We start from the raw sequence: 15,047 nt of genomic DNA on the forward strand, positions 1-15,047 counted from the left end.
ACAAATCTATTTACAAGATCAAAGCTCTAACGCCAGACACACACACGAGGTTAAACTTGCGAGTCAAGTGGCAAAAACACTCTATGTAACAACAAATCAAAAACACAGGCTCTTTGTTGGGGTGTTGGAGGCTAGGAGAGAGGGGTCAGGTGGTTGTCATCTGGTGGTTAAATACTGGGGGTGATCAACCAATTGTCCAATCCCAGGACAGGAACATACTCCACCCAACAACTCAGCAGGCACGTCCAGGTGTCCACCCCCATGAAAGAAAAGGAAAAAACCCACAGCCATCCTCTTTTGGGAGGAGTCACATATAAAACAAACACTGATAACATTGAATCATAACAGGCTGTACATCAGGAAGAATTTAAGGAAAAAACATTGGTGCAGCCAAGGATGCTTGTGCTCATGATTATTTTTTACGCCCCTTTTTTTGTGATGAGGTAATTATTATATTTATCATAGCTGTTTTTTGAAAGCTCCTAAGGTGCAAACAGGCAATCTAAGAAAAACTTCAATTCTTACTAAAAGTTGAGTTGCCAAGATTATTTGTGGAATTTATGGGGACGTCTAGAATATTTACAGTTGTGGTCAGATGTTTACAATCATGGGCATGAATACCATGATTACTAATATATACCTGCTTACTTTTATATATATATATATATATATATATATATATATATATATATATATATATATATATATATATATATTTTTTTTTTTACTATTCATTAGTCATTCAAAACAGCCCCAGAGCATGATGCTGCCACCACCATGCCTCACAGCTGGTACTGCGTTCTTAGGTTTGAAAGCCTCATCACAATGGCACATACCTAAAATACGTAACCCTAACCTCCAAATAACTCAAACTGTGTCTCATCTCACCATGAATTTTTTCTCCAGAAGACATTTGGCTTGTCCATGTGAGCAACTACAAATTTTAGTCAAGCTCAACGGTGTCGATTTTGCAGCGGATGCTTCTCAGTCCATGGCAGGCTTGAGCCTTGGTTGTTCCTGGGATGTTTCTGCAAATCCAAACCAATTTCCTGACATCTGCAGGTGACATTTTAGTCATTCTTTCTTATGGTCTTGGAATCTGCAGTTGTTTAGAAATGGCTCCAACAGACATTTGAAAGTTGTGTAAATCTACAATCTCCTTAGATCTTCACTGAGTTCTTTGTACTTTCCTTTTGTTCTGAGTGTTGGTCAATCCAGTGAGAGCAGTCAAACAAATCCTTGTTATGCTGGCAAAGAGAAACTACCAGTTGTATTCAATCATGATCACTATAAGGAGTTAATAGGCCTTATCCATTTAAAGACATTTCATAACCTTCAGCACCATTTATTAAAAGATTTGAGTGTGTATATATTTGAGCCTTTATGTATACTTTTGGCTCTGTGTGGATTAGACAAAATCCAAAATAAATTCCAACTTCTGCACAAAGTTCCCATATATCATTAAAGTTCCGTACAATCATTCCACCCTGGAAAAGAAACAGTTCACAGAACTGAAAAGCCCCAATTTTCAGTGACATTCACGTCCATGATGTGTGTATGAAACTGCTTACCAGAAGCATATATGTCGTTCCCAACAGTATGTTGAATTATTTTTAATGCTAAATATACAAACACAAAAGCAAACAAAAAGAAAAACGCTCCCCGCGCGCGCGCGCGCACGCACGCACGCACGCACACACACACACACACACACACACTTAATAAAGATAAAAGGAAAGCAAATAGTTCCACTTGTTTGATACACTACATGGTCAAAACAAACAACTTTCTGTTAGATCAAAATCTAACATCTAAAAAGTTCAAAAAGGGTCCCAAGACATTTCCAGATATCTTTGTCTTCTCCAGAGCTTAACATTCAGTCAATGAGTTGTAACCTAAAAAAGGAGAAGAAGCAGACATTATATAAACATCATAAAAGAGAAGTTACTCCATCTGTGTAGTAAATTTTTGTTGTTGTTGTTGTTTTTTGTCATCTTAACCTAAACTGACTTTTATATTTATTTATGTAGTTTTTGCAAGTTTCCCAACTCTGTGAAAAGAAAAAAATAGTGGAGCAGTACTCCTCAAGCCTGACATATAAATATAAATACGGTGCCTTTGTGTTTAAAGACGGAAGATGATCTCATCAGGGATTACTTAAAAATAAAGTTTAGTGGTCTTGATAGAAAGCTGAATAAATAACAAGGAAATGGTAACAATAAGGACTTTATACAGCCTCACAGCAACTAAAACTATATTTAAAACTATTATTTAATCTATATTTGGTGTTATATGTGCAGCGGTGACTGTCGATCCCAGTTATTGGGATCATGTGACGCCCCTGTGTGGTCACGTGATATGTTTTGTTGACGTTTCTCGCTGCATTTTACATACAATGTATCCATGGGCTTATCCAGCAGCTGGTGCAATGTCATCGCCTCGCTAGCAAGCAGCAAACTCCGGAGGGTATAAACCTGCACTGGGCTGCCGGCGAATAGCTTCACTAATGCTACCGAGTATCGACAGCACTGGCGAAGCAAAGAGAGCCGAAGAGATGCTTTTGTTGTCGGTTTAAGACGATACGGAGGGACTGTTTTCACCTCGAAAGGAAGAGGGACACCGCAGTTCGTGGAGTTGATGTGCAGAAACCTTTCTTTTTGAGGTAATTGAGCGTATTTATGTCACAGACTCATCTCGGTATATACATGGGACTATTAAATAGTGTGAAATGTAACTGTGTCGATGAGTCAGCGCCTCAAATGTAGGAAATTGCTAGCTTTTTTTCCCCCTCGGCTGCATTATTTGCATTCATCAGAGTCCTTTAAGGATTGACAAGAAGATTGACCAATCGGGAGAGCCAGAAGGTCCGCGATGGGCCAATCAGAGATGATGTCGAGGAGGTCCACGTCTTTAACTCCCTGTGCGTGGTTATTGTTTGTCAGAAAATACTAATAAGGAAATAGTTCCTAACCCAGTTAGACAGATAATGCGATAATTGAGCCCTGACTTATTATAGTCAATGAGACAAGTTCCCAGCTTCTTCACAGAAGGGTCAGTTTTATTCTGTTTTATTCGTGCTGTGCTGTGAAATAAGATTCCAATGGGACAAAAGTGTACTGTGAGACTCCGAGGCCATCCTGGTTTAGGAGTTCATGTCTATCGATCACGCTTTCTGGACTCTGTGTGTTTGTAAATGTGGTATTGCAGATGTTCGCATTCTCGTGTGTGTTTGGGAGCTGTCACAAATAGCTCTCTGTCTGTGATCTTATTATACTCCTATAATAACCTATTGGGGAATTTCCATTGACTATTTATGTAAATGTAAATGACCTGGTTTTTTTCTTATCACCTCTTTGCCCATGTGCCTCTGGTGTCTGAACAAATTTCTAGACTCTTATCATCTATTTTATATTTATTGTAGCTGTTCATATTTATTACTCATCACAGTTTGTGGAATTTCCTTTTAACTTCTCTTGTTTTTGTTTTCCTCATGGTTCTCAGAAATAACTAAAAGATCATGCTTTTGATGATTGCTCAATTTCACTTCTCTTTTCGAATCTGCTGTTAAATAGAAACTCAGAAAGAAGTCAGGTAGGTAAATCTGGAATAAAACCCTGACTCGCTCTCTTTCTGTCTCCAGCTCTGACAGAAAGCAGCTTGAACTGTATCCTATGTACTCTTCAAAATGGCCATTTTGCAACAATTTGGACTACTGCTGTGGAAGAATTATCTTCAGCAGGTGAGTTAAAAGAAGGTGTACCACTTCTAACCTGCCTCTATGTCCTTTTTAGGTGCTGATGTTCTTCGCAGAACCATTGCGTATTGTCAGAAGTAGCAGTGTTTACAGAGGGGCCGCCTGGATTTACAGCACTGAATTGATAGCTATATGAAAGCTCATAAATACAGTAAACTGACTAACAGTTAGTTTCATGAACTTAAGATGTTACCCAGTGGGTTGAAACCTGTTTAAACTCAGAAATATACAATATGTTTGTACAGTTTCTAGGCTGGTCAGCTTATTGGTGGCTATCACATGCTTTTTCCTAGCCTTATATGGCTGTCTTCAGGAGAAGCCATGGCGAATATCTTTAGTTATTTCAGTTTTTTTTCTTTAATGTCACAACATAGATCATGAGACAAAAATCATTACAGCTGGATTTTTCTATTGTGTTTATGGGAAAAGCATGTGATTACACTCAAGGCCTGTCAGTTTACAGAAGACTGGAAATCATTTTTGCAATACAGAGTGCTTGATTTATACTGGCACGGGCTATTGGTACAGTTCTGTTTGTGCATTGTGCTCTGTAGCTCTTGCACTCTTTTGAACATTAATATCAGTTGATGATTTCACAATCCTGCACATATTGAGAAATGGCATTTGCTCTCTGCTGCGTAGCTTGTGTGCTGTGAGGGTTGTTTCTCCATCACCTATTTGTCTTTCTCCTGCTGCTCCAGCTGTTGCCTTGATTCCATCTGCAGAACACAGGCACACCATATAATTTAATCTGTCTTACAAAATGTCATATATTATCATATTTTAATTTTACAATGAAATTCACAGACACAGTAGCTTAGGCCTGTTAAAGCCCACAGGAAAGCCCATACATTTCTGGTTCATCCTGTTTTTTATTTTGTGGTCATCATCCCCATGCCGATTTTGACATTATTTTCTAGTTAAGTCTTTTAGAACATGTAAGCAAGCGAGTTGTGTAAGCAAGACAGATTTCACACGACTATATGCAGTCATGAAACTAAGTACACACCATGATTCAGTAGTTTTTAGAACCTCTTTTAGCAGTAACCCAAAGTAATCATTTTCTGTATGACTTTATCAGTCTCTTACATCATTGTGGAGAAATTCTGGCCTATTCATTACAATGTTGCTTCAGTTCATTGAGGTTTGTGGGTGCTTGTTTATGCACAGCTCTCTCAAAGAGCCTGCTACAACATTTCAGTCAGGCTGAGGTCTGGACTTTGACTGGGCCATTGTAATATATTACTTTTTTCTTTGTCAGCCATTCTTTTGTGAATTTAGTGATGTGCTCCAGATCATTGCCCATTTCAACTTCAACCACGCTTTAACTGTCGGACCGACGGTCTCACGGTTGACTGTACAGAAGAGTTCATTGACTGCAGGGTGTACAGATCCTGTGGCTGCGAAACAAGCCCAAATCATCAACCCCTCCACCACCGTGCTTGACAGTTGGTATAAGGTGTTTGGGCTGATAAGCACCTGCTATGTGTTTGGTTTTCACCAAATATGACGTTTATTTATTATGACCACACATCTCCACTTTAGTCTCACCTGTCCAAAGGTCATTGTTTCCAGAAGTCTTGAACCCTTCCAAACAAGTCATGCTTGTTTAGTCTTCTTCTAATCGTACTGCCATCAGTTTTAACATGCTAACTGTAGAGCTCCTGGGGGTTTTGTACAGTTTGCGCTAGGGGTGAATTATTTTTATGTTAACATGCACCCGAATGCTCCACACCAGCAACCTGCCAACACTGCTGTTGTTACAAAGGTGGTCACATTTGCTGATGATCAGTTAATCCAGTACATTTTATTAGCAGCATCTGGCTGCTTCCTACCCATGGGAGCAGTAAGGGGACACTACGGTTCACATTTCCTTTTTTGCATGACTATATTTTACTCTGTGCTTGCATTCATTCTCCTAAGTAGCAATTTAGATTTATTGCTGAAAGGGGAGGGTGTAATATTGAGATTGAGATTAATGTCCTGAAACTGTCCAAGGCACTTTGTACTTCAATCACTCAGCAAGCGGAGTCTATCACGTAAATTACGCTTTATTTTAAGTGTCTGTGAAATTGTCTCATTTCACTCCATAACAGGGTAATGGGAATAAACTGATGCCCCAAACCCCATCCTGACTAAAATGATTAGTAGCTTGCATTATCATAGAGAGGCAAAAGCGGTTGTACATTTTAATGCCACAGAATTTTTCCATTTTGGATGACCTAAGGGAGAGTTTATTTATTTCCCAAGAGGTGTTGCCTTTATTAAAAATGATCAATACTTTGTGTTTCTGTATGCACTTGATACCAGTGTTAATACTCTCCCTCACTCTGCTCCCCAGAAACGACAAATCCTTGTAACTCTGGTGGAGATCCTTCTTCCACTGCTCTTCTCCTGCATCCTCATTGTATTGCGCCAGAAAGTGTCTTTCAAGGATTACCCAAATGCTACAATCTATGAGAGCTACTCAGTAGAAACACTACCAAGAGATTGGAGAAACTTACAGCTGACATATGTGCCCGGCAACTCCAGCGTGGTGCGTCAGGTGGCAGAGGATGTGCAAAGAAGCCTGTTCCTATCCTCAGGTGGGTAACGAATGTCGTACAGCATGTAAAGATTTGTTTAAGAAGGAATTTTAATCCAAATGCAGATCTGTGAAAAGTAGGTCAGAAAATACATTTCATCTGCCATTGATCAGTCAACAGCGAAGATTTGATTGGCACCAAAGATTATCAAAGGCATTTTTTGTAAAAATACATCTAGATTTGAATCAGAAGGTATTCACGTGTCCGTCTTTGCGTTTAGCTCTTTCTGAATGTGATCATCCATCAGCCTGTTTGTCTCATTAAGGTATAGTTTGACATTTTGGGAAACGTGCTTTTGTGCTTGCTCCCTTCCTGAAGATTAGATCAATACCAACTCCACTGTCTGTCTGGTAAACACAAGGTTACAGAATGCAGCATGTTAGTTTGGCTTTGCGTAGAACTAAAAACAGGAAAAGAGCATCAAATTTCACCCTCACCTCACAACTAAAGCCGACTTATAAACATTAAAATGCGTCTTTCCCATAATTCCAGTCTTTATAGTAAGCCGAACTAACAGGTTTCTGCCTTTAGTATTTATTTTAGTACAGTTTATTTTTCAGATGAAGTAAAAAAACAAATGTTTGCAGGAACATTTATTGCCAGTAAAACAAACCCTTTAGCCCTGACACCATTTGTAGTTCAGGTGAAACCTGGGAATACTTGTTCCTCCAGAAACAATCCTCAGAAGGGCCACACCCTGCTCGCGACCAAACTGTGTCAGCTTAGAGTTTAGACAAGGAAATGAAAAGGAATCACACACACTGTAGCTCACATGGCTGCTCCCCCGGGGACACATGTCTTTTTAAAAACTCAGGCGCTAACACACATCTGCCCTGCGTGACCAGTTATTCAGATAAACATGCAGACAGCCTGACAGACAGGTGTACAAACAGGCTTTTTGCATATTTGTTTTCATTTTGACTGACAATTGGCACGACGGGCAAATGGCTGCCGTGTGAGGTGAGCGGAGAGATACACAGGTAGCCAGAGATCTGTGGAACTGCAGGTTTCCCTGAACACAGCTATCTGAGATCTAAGCTCAGCTGTTAATAAATAATTTAACTAGTCTTAGCACTCAGAGGGGAAGGTGAAGAGGGGATGATCAAGGCTGAATCACTGATGTTTTGTTTTTCCTGCTGTAATTCTACAATGTTGTGCCTAAAATGAGGGATTCTTTTAAACAGATAACACATTAATTAATAATTAGAGATTAATAATGGAATTATTTGTGACTCTGGTCATGAAATTGTTTATCTTCCAAACTATTGTGAAATGGTGTGTTACAAAACTATTTTTCCTTCCTGTCATCATTTAAGAATAATGCTTCCCTTTTTAAAATTTGCAGATAATCTACCTCTTTTAAAGCTTTAAACAGACAAGTAACAGTTTTACTCAAGACAACAAGTAATAAAACATAATCTTACTTTATCAGTTAAATCACTGTTTTTTGAAAATATGCAACTCCAACATCTTTATATCCTCAGTGATCTGTTTTCAGGGTTATTGAGGTTGTCTCTCGTAAACACTTTTTTTTACCTTCAGTCTCATGTTCTCATGCTCCAAGCAGACCCTCCTATAAAAAGAAGAAAGAAAATGGTTCTTTCTGCCATGTTCAGTCTGAACATCTGGCTTTTTCACATTTCAGCATCACCACGGACACATAAACATCATATTATGCACCTGAGGAACTGAAAACGCGGTGGCTTACTGTCATTAGGGAAATACCCTTGTGTTCCTTCGTGTTAATATCCTATTGTTACAATCTGTTTGCTAGAAGCTACAGAAAGTCTTTCTAATGCTGGTAAAGTGAACTGCTCTTAGGAGTAGCAGTGGGTGATATAGCCTCAAAATTATATCTGGATATTCCAAGAAAATTTGCAATATTATTGCAAATTCGATGATTTAGACAAAAAATACTGAACATTTTATTGATGCAGGCAGCAGCTTTTGTAAGTAATTAACCTCCTAGGACCTGGCGTCCACATATGTGGACATCACATTTTAGGGCTGTCTAGACCAAAATACTAAATTTTTCTCTAAAATGGCCTGATATCCACTTACGAGGACATTATACTGCCACTGTTCTATCAAAATTTAAAGCGAATGTCCTCATATGTGGATCTCATTTTTCTCAGAAACGAAAATCAGGTTAAAAAAAAAAAAAAAAATCACGTAGTTCTTTGTTTTTACATTCATCAGGTCCCAATCAGCCCAAATAGCAAAGAGAAATTAAAAAAGCATGCCATGAAAGAGTTTGGGTCTTGGGAGGTTAACGGGAATTTTCCATTTTTCTTTTCCAGTGAGCATTGATGACAGACTGCCAAATTTGTAGTGTGAATCTATTGAAACAAGGTGCCAGTAGCAGCAGCCACAGGATTATAGTGCATTAGTAGTCACACAGCATTATATCCAGTGACAAATGCAAGCACAGAGTAGCCTAGGAAGAGTTCTCCTGTAATTCTGGAGGAGATGCACAATATTGTCACATAATAAAACTGCAAAATATTCTCTTCCTGGGATGTTTTATCTTTGTAAACAGCTGCTTAAAGCCCTGGTTTTCAACCATGTAACCGCATCACTAATTTAAATCCACCATTTGCTCTTCCGGACATATGGACTGAAACTTGTGATGGTTGGTTGAGTCATTTGTTAATTTTGGGTTGTACACCACCAGGTGCTAGCATTGTACTCGATGGTGTGTTTTTTACCACACGTGGTGAAACACATTTGTTGTTTCCACCTTTAACTGGAACAGTTTCCTTGCATATTTTGCTGGATAAATACTGTTTTCTGTTGGAGGTTGTTGAAGTAGCTTCCTTTTTTAGGAAGAGGTGGATGGATCGATCCAAATACTTGCAGTACTGGCCTTGTATTTACTTGTTATTGAATTGATACCAAAAACTGCAGGATCGCACAGTGCTAGGTACTAAGTCTTCAACATAGGATGACACATGGCTCTTGTTATCTTGTCTTGTTATTGTGAACTAGGGAACATAAACATAGCTATTGCTATTGCAATCTCAATATGACACATTTAAATCACGTAAAAAATAATGCTGGTATTATTGCAGATCACATAATATGGTGCAGTCCTAATTTAGAGAAGACCTATGCTGGATATTTGTTGACTATATTTCCTGGTTTTCATTGTACAAACTGACCAATCACAGCAAGACTTTTTGGGCTTTTTGGGGACTAGATAGTAGCTGAGCTGGAGCAGTTCAGAGAGTGAAAAGCGGTGCAGAGAAGAGATAATTTTATATATATATATATATATATATATATATATATATATATATATAATTTATCCATTGATATATGTAATTTATATTTTTAAAAATTAAAGTATGTAAACAAGTTCAACTTGAACTCCAGAATAAACCTGAGGATTTGAAGGGTTAGTAAACCCAAATTCCTAAACCTTACAATTTTGTCAAAGACCATTAAGTGGTAAACTATCAGCACAGCTGCACTGTCATGGCTCGCACTCTCACTTCAAGTGGTAATTGACAAACCTGCTGTCCTAAGAGATAACCGCTAGCAGCTGTTATCTCTTACTTTGCACTAACCAGCTAACTGTTCCAAACTCTAATCATCACCTTTAGCTACTTGTTTTTACTGTTTAGTGTAAGTTAGCCAACAAGTATGCCTATTACATGGCTAATTATTGATTCATTTTAAAAAGTACTAAATCTAAACCTGAACTAACTCGTTCTCTTTAAACTGTCTCTACTTGTTTTGAATAATCAGATTTTTCACTATAACAACTGAGCTAACCCAAAATCTTTCCATGTATCTATTTCTAATGCTGCTAGATGGGAATTACTGAGTTATTCTAGTGGTAACCATTTGAGGAGCGTGAAGGATGGCAGGTGAATATGTGAACTGTGTCTTTTGGCTGATTGCCCTTCCTCTTTATCTCTGTGCAAGTGTTTATTTTATGATCATGAACCAGATTTAACCCTGAGATCTGTGTGTAATCCTCACGCTCTTTGCCAGGCGCAGAATACCTTCATGTTTGCTTGATAAGTGCAATAAAGAGTTCAGCAGATTTAATCAAAAGTGAAACTGCATAAGAAAAGGTGGTATAGTCTTATTTATGGTGTTGTAACATCTTTTTTTGTGTTTTGACCCCCACATGTTGTTCCAATTTCTTTAAAGTGATCTGTCATCTGTGTCCCCCCCTCCCCCCCCCCAAAAAGAAGCATATTCCAGTGCACACTTGTTTTCTGGGGGACTGATCGGTTCTATTAATAATTTTTGTGACAGAATTTGGTATGCTGTCCGCATCATGAGCAATTTCCTGCCTGTCGGTGAGAAAGGCAAGCTGCAAGGTCAAGGAGCGAGACAGGCGTGAAAACACCTGTGTGCATGAGGTGAATACCAAAACACAATTAATCTAATGTTCTTCGTCTGTGTGTGTGTATTTGTCCCTGTTCCAGTGCGTGGTTTTGAGACAGAGGAGCAGTTTGAGAACTTTGTGAGGAATGACCCTCAATCAAGAAATGTGCTGGCTGCTGTAGTTTTTGAGCATCACTTCACACATGATGATGAGCCCCTGCCCCAACAGGTAAAATGCAGCGTACACACTGACAGACAATTCCAGAAGATTACTTTGTTTTTACAGAGTTTTACCTGCAGTACCTGTTAAGGCACATTTCTCTTCTTCCTGAAATTCATTCATTTGCCTTACCTGTTGAGAGGTGGTAGTTGAAAAGTCTGACCAAACAACCTTTAGTTTTTATAGTGAAGGTTGACATGAAACTCATGCTCCTGTGCAGCAGGAAAAACCTGATGGTGGAAAGATGCATTCAGAGGTTCATGCAGTCTGATGCACTGTAGGAAAAGCTTTAGCTGACTCTGATGAAAAACCTGACAGGCTTAAAAGGCTTGAAAGCTTCACATCGCTCACTGTAAAGCTTTCAAGAGACGTACTCCTACATTTTAGGGTGAATCATTTGAGAACAAAATGTCTCTTCAGTCGTACCGGATTACGCTTCCTCTGTGCCTGTCTCCCTGTGTGTCAGTCACATCAGTTCAGCACAGCTTGCCAGATTAAACCTTAAAGAAATACAGGTGACAAAAGGAAGCGTGAGACATGCACATCTCTTTAATCCTCACCTTTTACTGGCGGTTTTCTCTTTCTTTGTATAATGGGATTCACAATCAAAGCAGTGAACTGTTAGGCTAAAGAAAGGGACTCGTAGATGTCACCTATTCTTTAATTTCTTTGCAAGAAACTACAGCTACATCCACATGTTCACAGGTATTTTGGTAAGCATCGTCTGTGAGTAATAACGACATAAACGACGTTTCAGATCTCTGAAAATGGAGCTTTTGAAAAAGTTAAGCCAGGGTAAACATTTTCAAAAGCTGTGTTTCTGTATTTACATGCGGAGAAGAAAAACTGAGACTTTGACTTGCAACATTAAAAGTGTATGTTTTTATGTCTTTTTCTCATGTCAGACTGTGCCATGTCATTGTTTCTGTGCTTCTGATTGGCCAACATTTCCTCATGGTTACGGTTATATTGCCTCTTTTGAGAATCGCGTGAGATAGTTCTTTCTTTTTTTTGCGTTTTCATGTCGATGGAGGAACTCAGAAAAATTTCTGTTTCAAAAAATACCTTATCATAGTGATGTAGCCTAACACGTGGACAGATGGGTGGATGGTAACTTGGGCGAACAGACACACTGCACTGTAAACACACATCTGTCATAGCTTCGCCTTAGTTTGTATCTTTCTTTAATGTACAAAAGCTCTATATGCACTTTATTTTGAAAACAAAGCACTCCTAAATTAGGATAGTTTTGACCCCTCAGTGTATATCAATAAAAACACGGTTTGAAAGCCTGGGTTTTTCCAAGGCTAGCCCCAGTAAGCTGTATAGGCAGAGATCATCCTCACTGACTGCAGATGCACACCCAGTCATTTTATTTTGGAAGCATGCCTGAAATATGACAGTGTTGGAGCCAAAGATGATTATGTTTAACATAGATCAGTATTTAATATTACTTAGTTTGAGTCTGCCCCATCTAGTGGTTGAAATTGGTGTCGAGAGGACATAAAGGCAGGTGATGCTACCTGGAGTGGGGTGGCTGGAACAGGAATACACAATCCTCAACCTCACAGATCTCCTCCTCAGATATAGGCCTCTACTGACGCTGCTTTTGATTTCAGACAATCCTTAGTTAATCTTTGTAATCCCTGTTCAAGTTTAGTTTGAAATCATGGATACTGTATGTGTTTATTACTTCAAATTAATAGCGCTTTATCTTAGCAACAACGCTGCTCTGTGGACTTTGGATTATTTTGAATGTGAAAGGTCAGACGTTTGCTAAACTACTACAAGTCGTTTCCAGAAGGACATTAAATAACCAGTACAGACAGAAACCTCTCAATGTCTATATATTACTTGAAAATGGAAAAATTGTTAAGGACAAAACCACTGGAGGTGCTACAGTTGTTAAATTCACTGCACGACTTGAGTGTATTGCTTAGCGTATCACTCTACTCTTCATTAACGTCTGTTCTCTTTTTGCGCTCTGACATGCAGGTGAGCTACCACTTGCGCTTTACTTTTTCGCCACGCAACGCCCCGATCTCGGAAAAGTCTGAGCTGAACCCCAACAATGACTTAGACTGGCACACACACAGTCTATTTCCCCTTTTTCAACTGCCAGGACCAAGAGAGAAGCACTACAAGGAAGGGGGAACACCTGGTGAGAATTCCTATTGTTTTAAAATGCAATGTTATTTTTAAATGACACCTTCTAAAATAGTAGGTATTTATTTTTCTACTTAGAGATTACGCCTGATAAAAAGCTCTTAATTCTTCGACTTTGAATGGAGAGACAGCCCTGCCTGATCAGGCTACATTTCCATGACAACCATACCCCTGCACATGCTCAGCATAATCGGCGTTATCTAGTTTTTGGCAGGGTACAGTGTGCCCACCAATCACTTATGGGGCATTTTCAAGGCGTTAAGAACCCTTCAGGAGGCATCAGATGCTGTTAATCTCATTTTCACATTTGCCCGTCACCTGGTTTAAATGATACAATAACAATGGAGGATGCATTTCCAGTGTGTCCCAGCAGCCCCGGGCCTTTTATTTCTCCTTAAAATGTTTTTGTCCTTAAAAATTGTTTGCAGCTAAAATAGAAGGAGGAGGTATACTCCAAAGTCCTTCTGACAGCATAATAAAAGTGACATGCTTTTATAATTTAGAGTCACATGAATATGGATTTCCAGCCTCCACGTGCATAATAACTTGTGATTGCAGCTTCAAGTTTGTTACTCAAGGCTGCTTGTCAATTCCCATGTCAGCTTCTAGAAGGAGGTTGGAAAGCTTTGACCTTGTGGAGCAGGTCACATTTTAAGTGGGCTTAAAATGAGTCATTTCATAGACGCTGATTACTGATGGTGTAATGGTGGTGTTAATATATTCTATTAAGTGCTGCCGTTTATTTTCTTATTTTAAGGTTATTACAGAGAAGGCTTTCTGGCAGTGCAGCATGCAGTGGACCGAGCCATTATGCACTCTTACAACAGAACCGCTGCCTCGCACCTGCTACGTCCTATCAGAGTGGTCATGTCACGGTTCCCCTACCCTGCTTTTAAATATGACGTCTTCATCCTGGCTATTCAGAACCAGCTGCCCTTACTACTGGTGCTAAGCTTCACCTACACCTCCCTCAACATAGTACGTGCTGTGGTGCAGGAAAAAGAAAGGAAGCTCAAGGTATGTTTTGCGAGCCTCTGTATGAGCTGGAGGAGTAATAAAATTGCTCTTTTAACCTGTGGTTTTTTTTTCTTGTGCATTCTAGGAGTACATGAGGATGATGGGTCTCAGCAACTGGCTCCATTGGAGCGCTTGGTTCCTCATGTTTTTACTCTTCCTCTCCATTTCAGTGTTTTTTGTTACTCTGCTCCTCTGTATCCAGGTGAGCCAGTGTTAAAAAACTGAATTTGCTTACTGCACATTCCCACCTGTGATGCCTTTAGCATAGCAAAAGAAACCATGGTACACATACCAGACTAAAGGTAAGAAGGTTGTCAAAAAATGACATGAAATTCAGAATTTTTCAGTGTAACGTATATAAACGCAGAAAGTGTCAGCTTCAGGCGACGATGAGTTTGTCCTGATGTTTCTAAACAAAAAAAAAAAGGATGAAATGGAGATTCTGAGTTCATCCAGTTCTCAAGAGATGCCAAGAGCAGGGAGAATTTCATGGTTTGATCCAGGAGTTGTATCACAGCCACTTTCATGCATATTTCAGCATGTCAGTGGGGCAGTTTGAGGTCTTGTTGTAACCACATCTGAGAAATTTGAAAAATAATGTCTGACCTGGAGGAGCATCTGGGTGTCTGAGGTAAAATAGTATTATTTTACTATTTGTATATTCAGTACTGCTGTGCATTTTGAGCTATGAGCACACTTGTTCCCATATACAGTGGTCTGATTGGTCAGATCTCTTTATTTTCATGGAAAAAAAGCGTAAAAACCGAACTTGATCAGAAAAAAAAATGCTGCAAATTTGCCCGTGAAAGTACGCTTATGTAAAGGCCTTTAGCTGAAGCTCAAGCAATATGCTGTGATGTCATGGCAGTAAGTGCCCCATCATAAGCAATGACAGGTCATAAAAGGAGGGTAAAAAAAACAATTGGTGTCTAATGTAAAGAGAAATGACAAACAATTCACAAAA

At 39.2% G+C, this 15,047-nt stretch overlaps 1 protein-coding gene across 1 annotated transcript in view; it reads left to right on the forward strand.

Annotated features, from left to right (window-relative positions):
* Positions 1-2,401: 2,401 nt before the first annotated feature.
* The window catches only part of abca3b (ATP-binding cassette, sub-family A (ABC1), member 3b), a 31,788-nt gene continuing 19,142 nt past the window's right edge, over positions 2,402-15,047 (forward strand). The window contains exons 1-7 of the mRNA XM_063471870.1: positions 2,402-2,662; positions 3,641-3,739; positions 6,096-6,339; positions 10,782-10,909; positions 12,896-13,061; positions 13,824-14,083; positions 14,169-14,285. Of these exons, the coding sequence (XP_063327940.1) occupies positions 3,686-3,739; positions 6,096-6,339; positions 10,782-10,909; positions 12,896-13,061; positions 13,824-14,083; positions 14,169-14,285 (969 nt within the window). The 5' untranslated portion in view covers positions 2,402-2,662; positions 3,641-3,685. The remainder of the gene's footprint in view (positions 2,663-3,640; positions 3,740-6,095; positions 6,340-10,781; positions 10,910-12,895; positions 13,062-13,823; positions 14,084-14,168; positions 14,286-15,047) is intronic.

This window comes from Pelmatolapia mariae, linkage group LG4 (assembly GCF_036321145.2).
Source record: "Pelmatolapia mariae isolate MD_Pm_ZW linkage group LG4, Pm_UMD_F_2, whole genome shotgun sequence".
Lineage (NCBI taxonomy): Eukaryota > Metazoa > Chordata > Actinopteri > Cichliformes > Cichlidae > Pelmatolapia > Pelmatolapia mariae.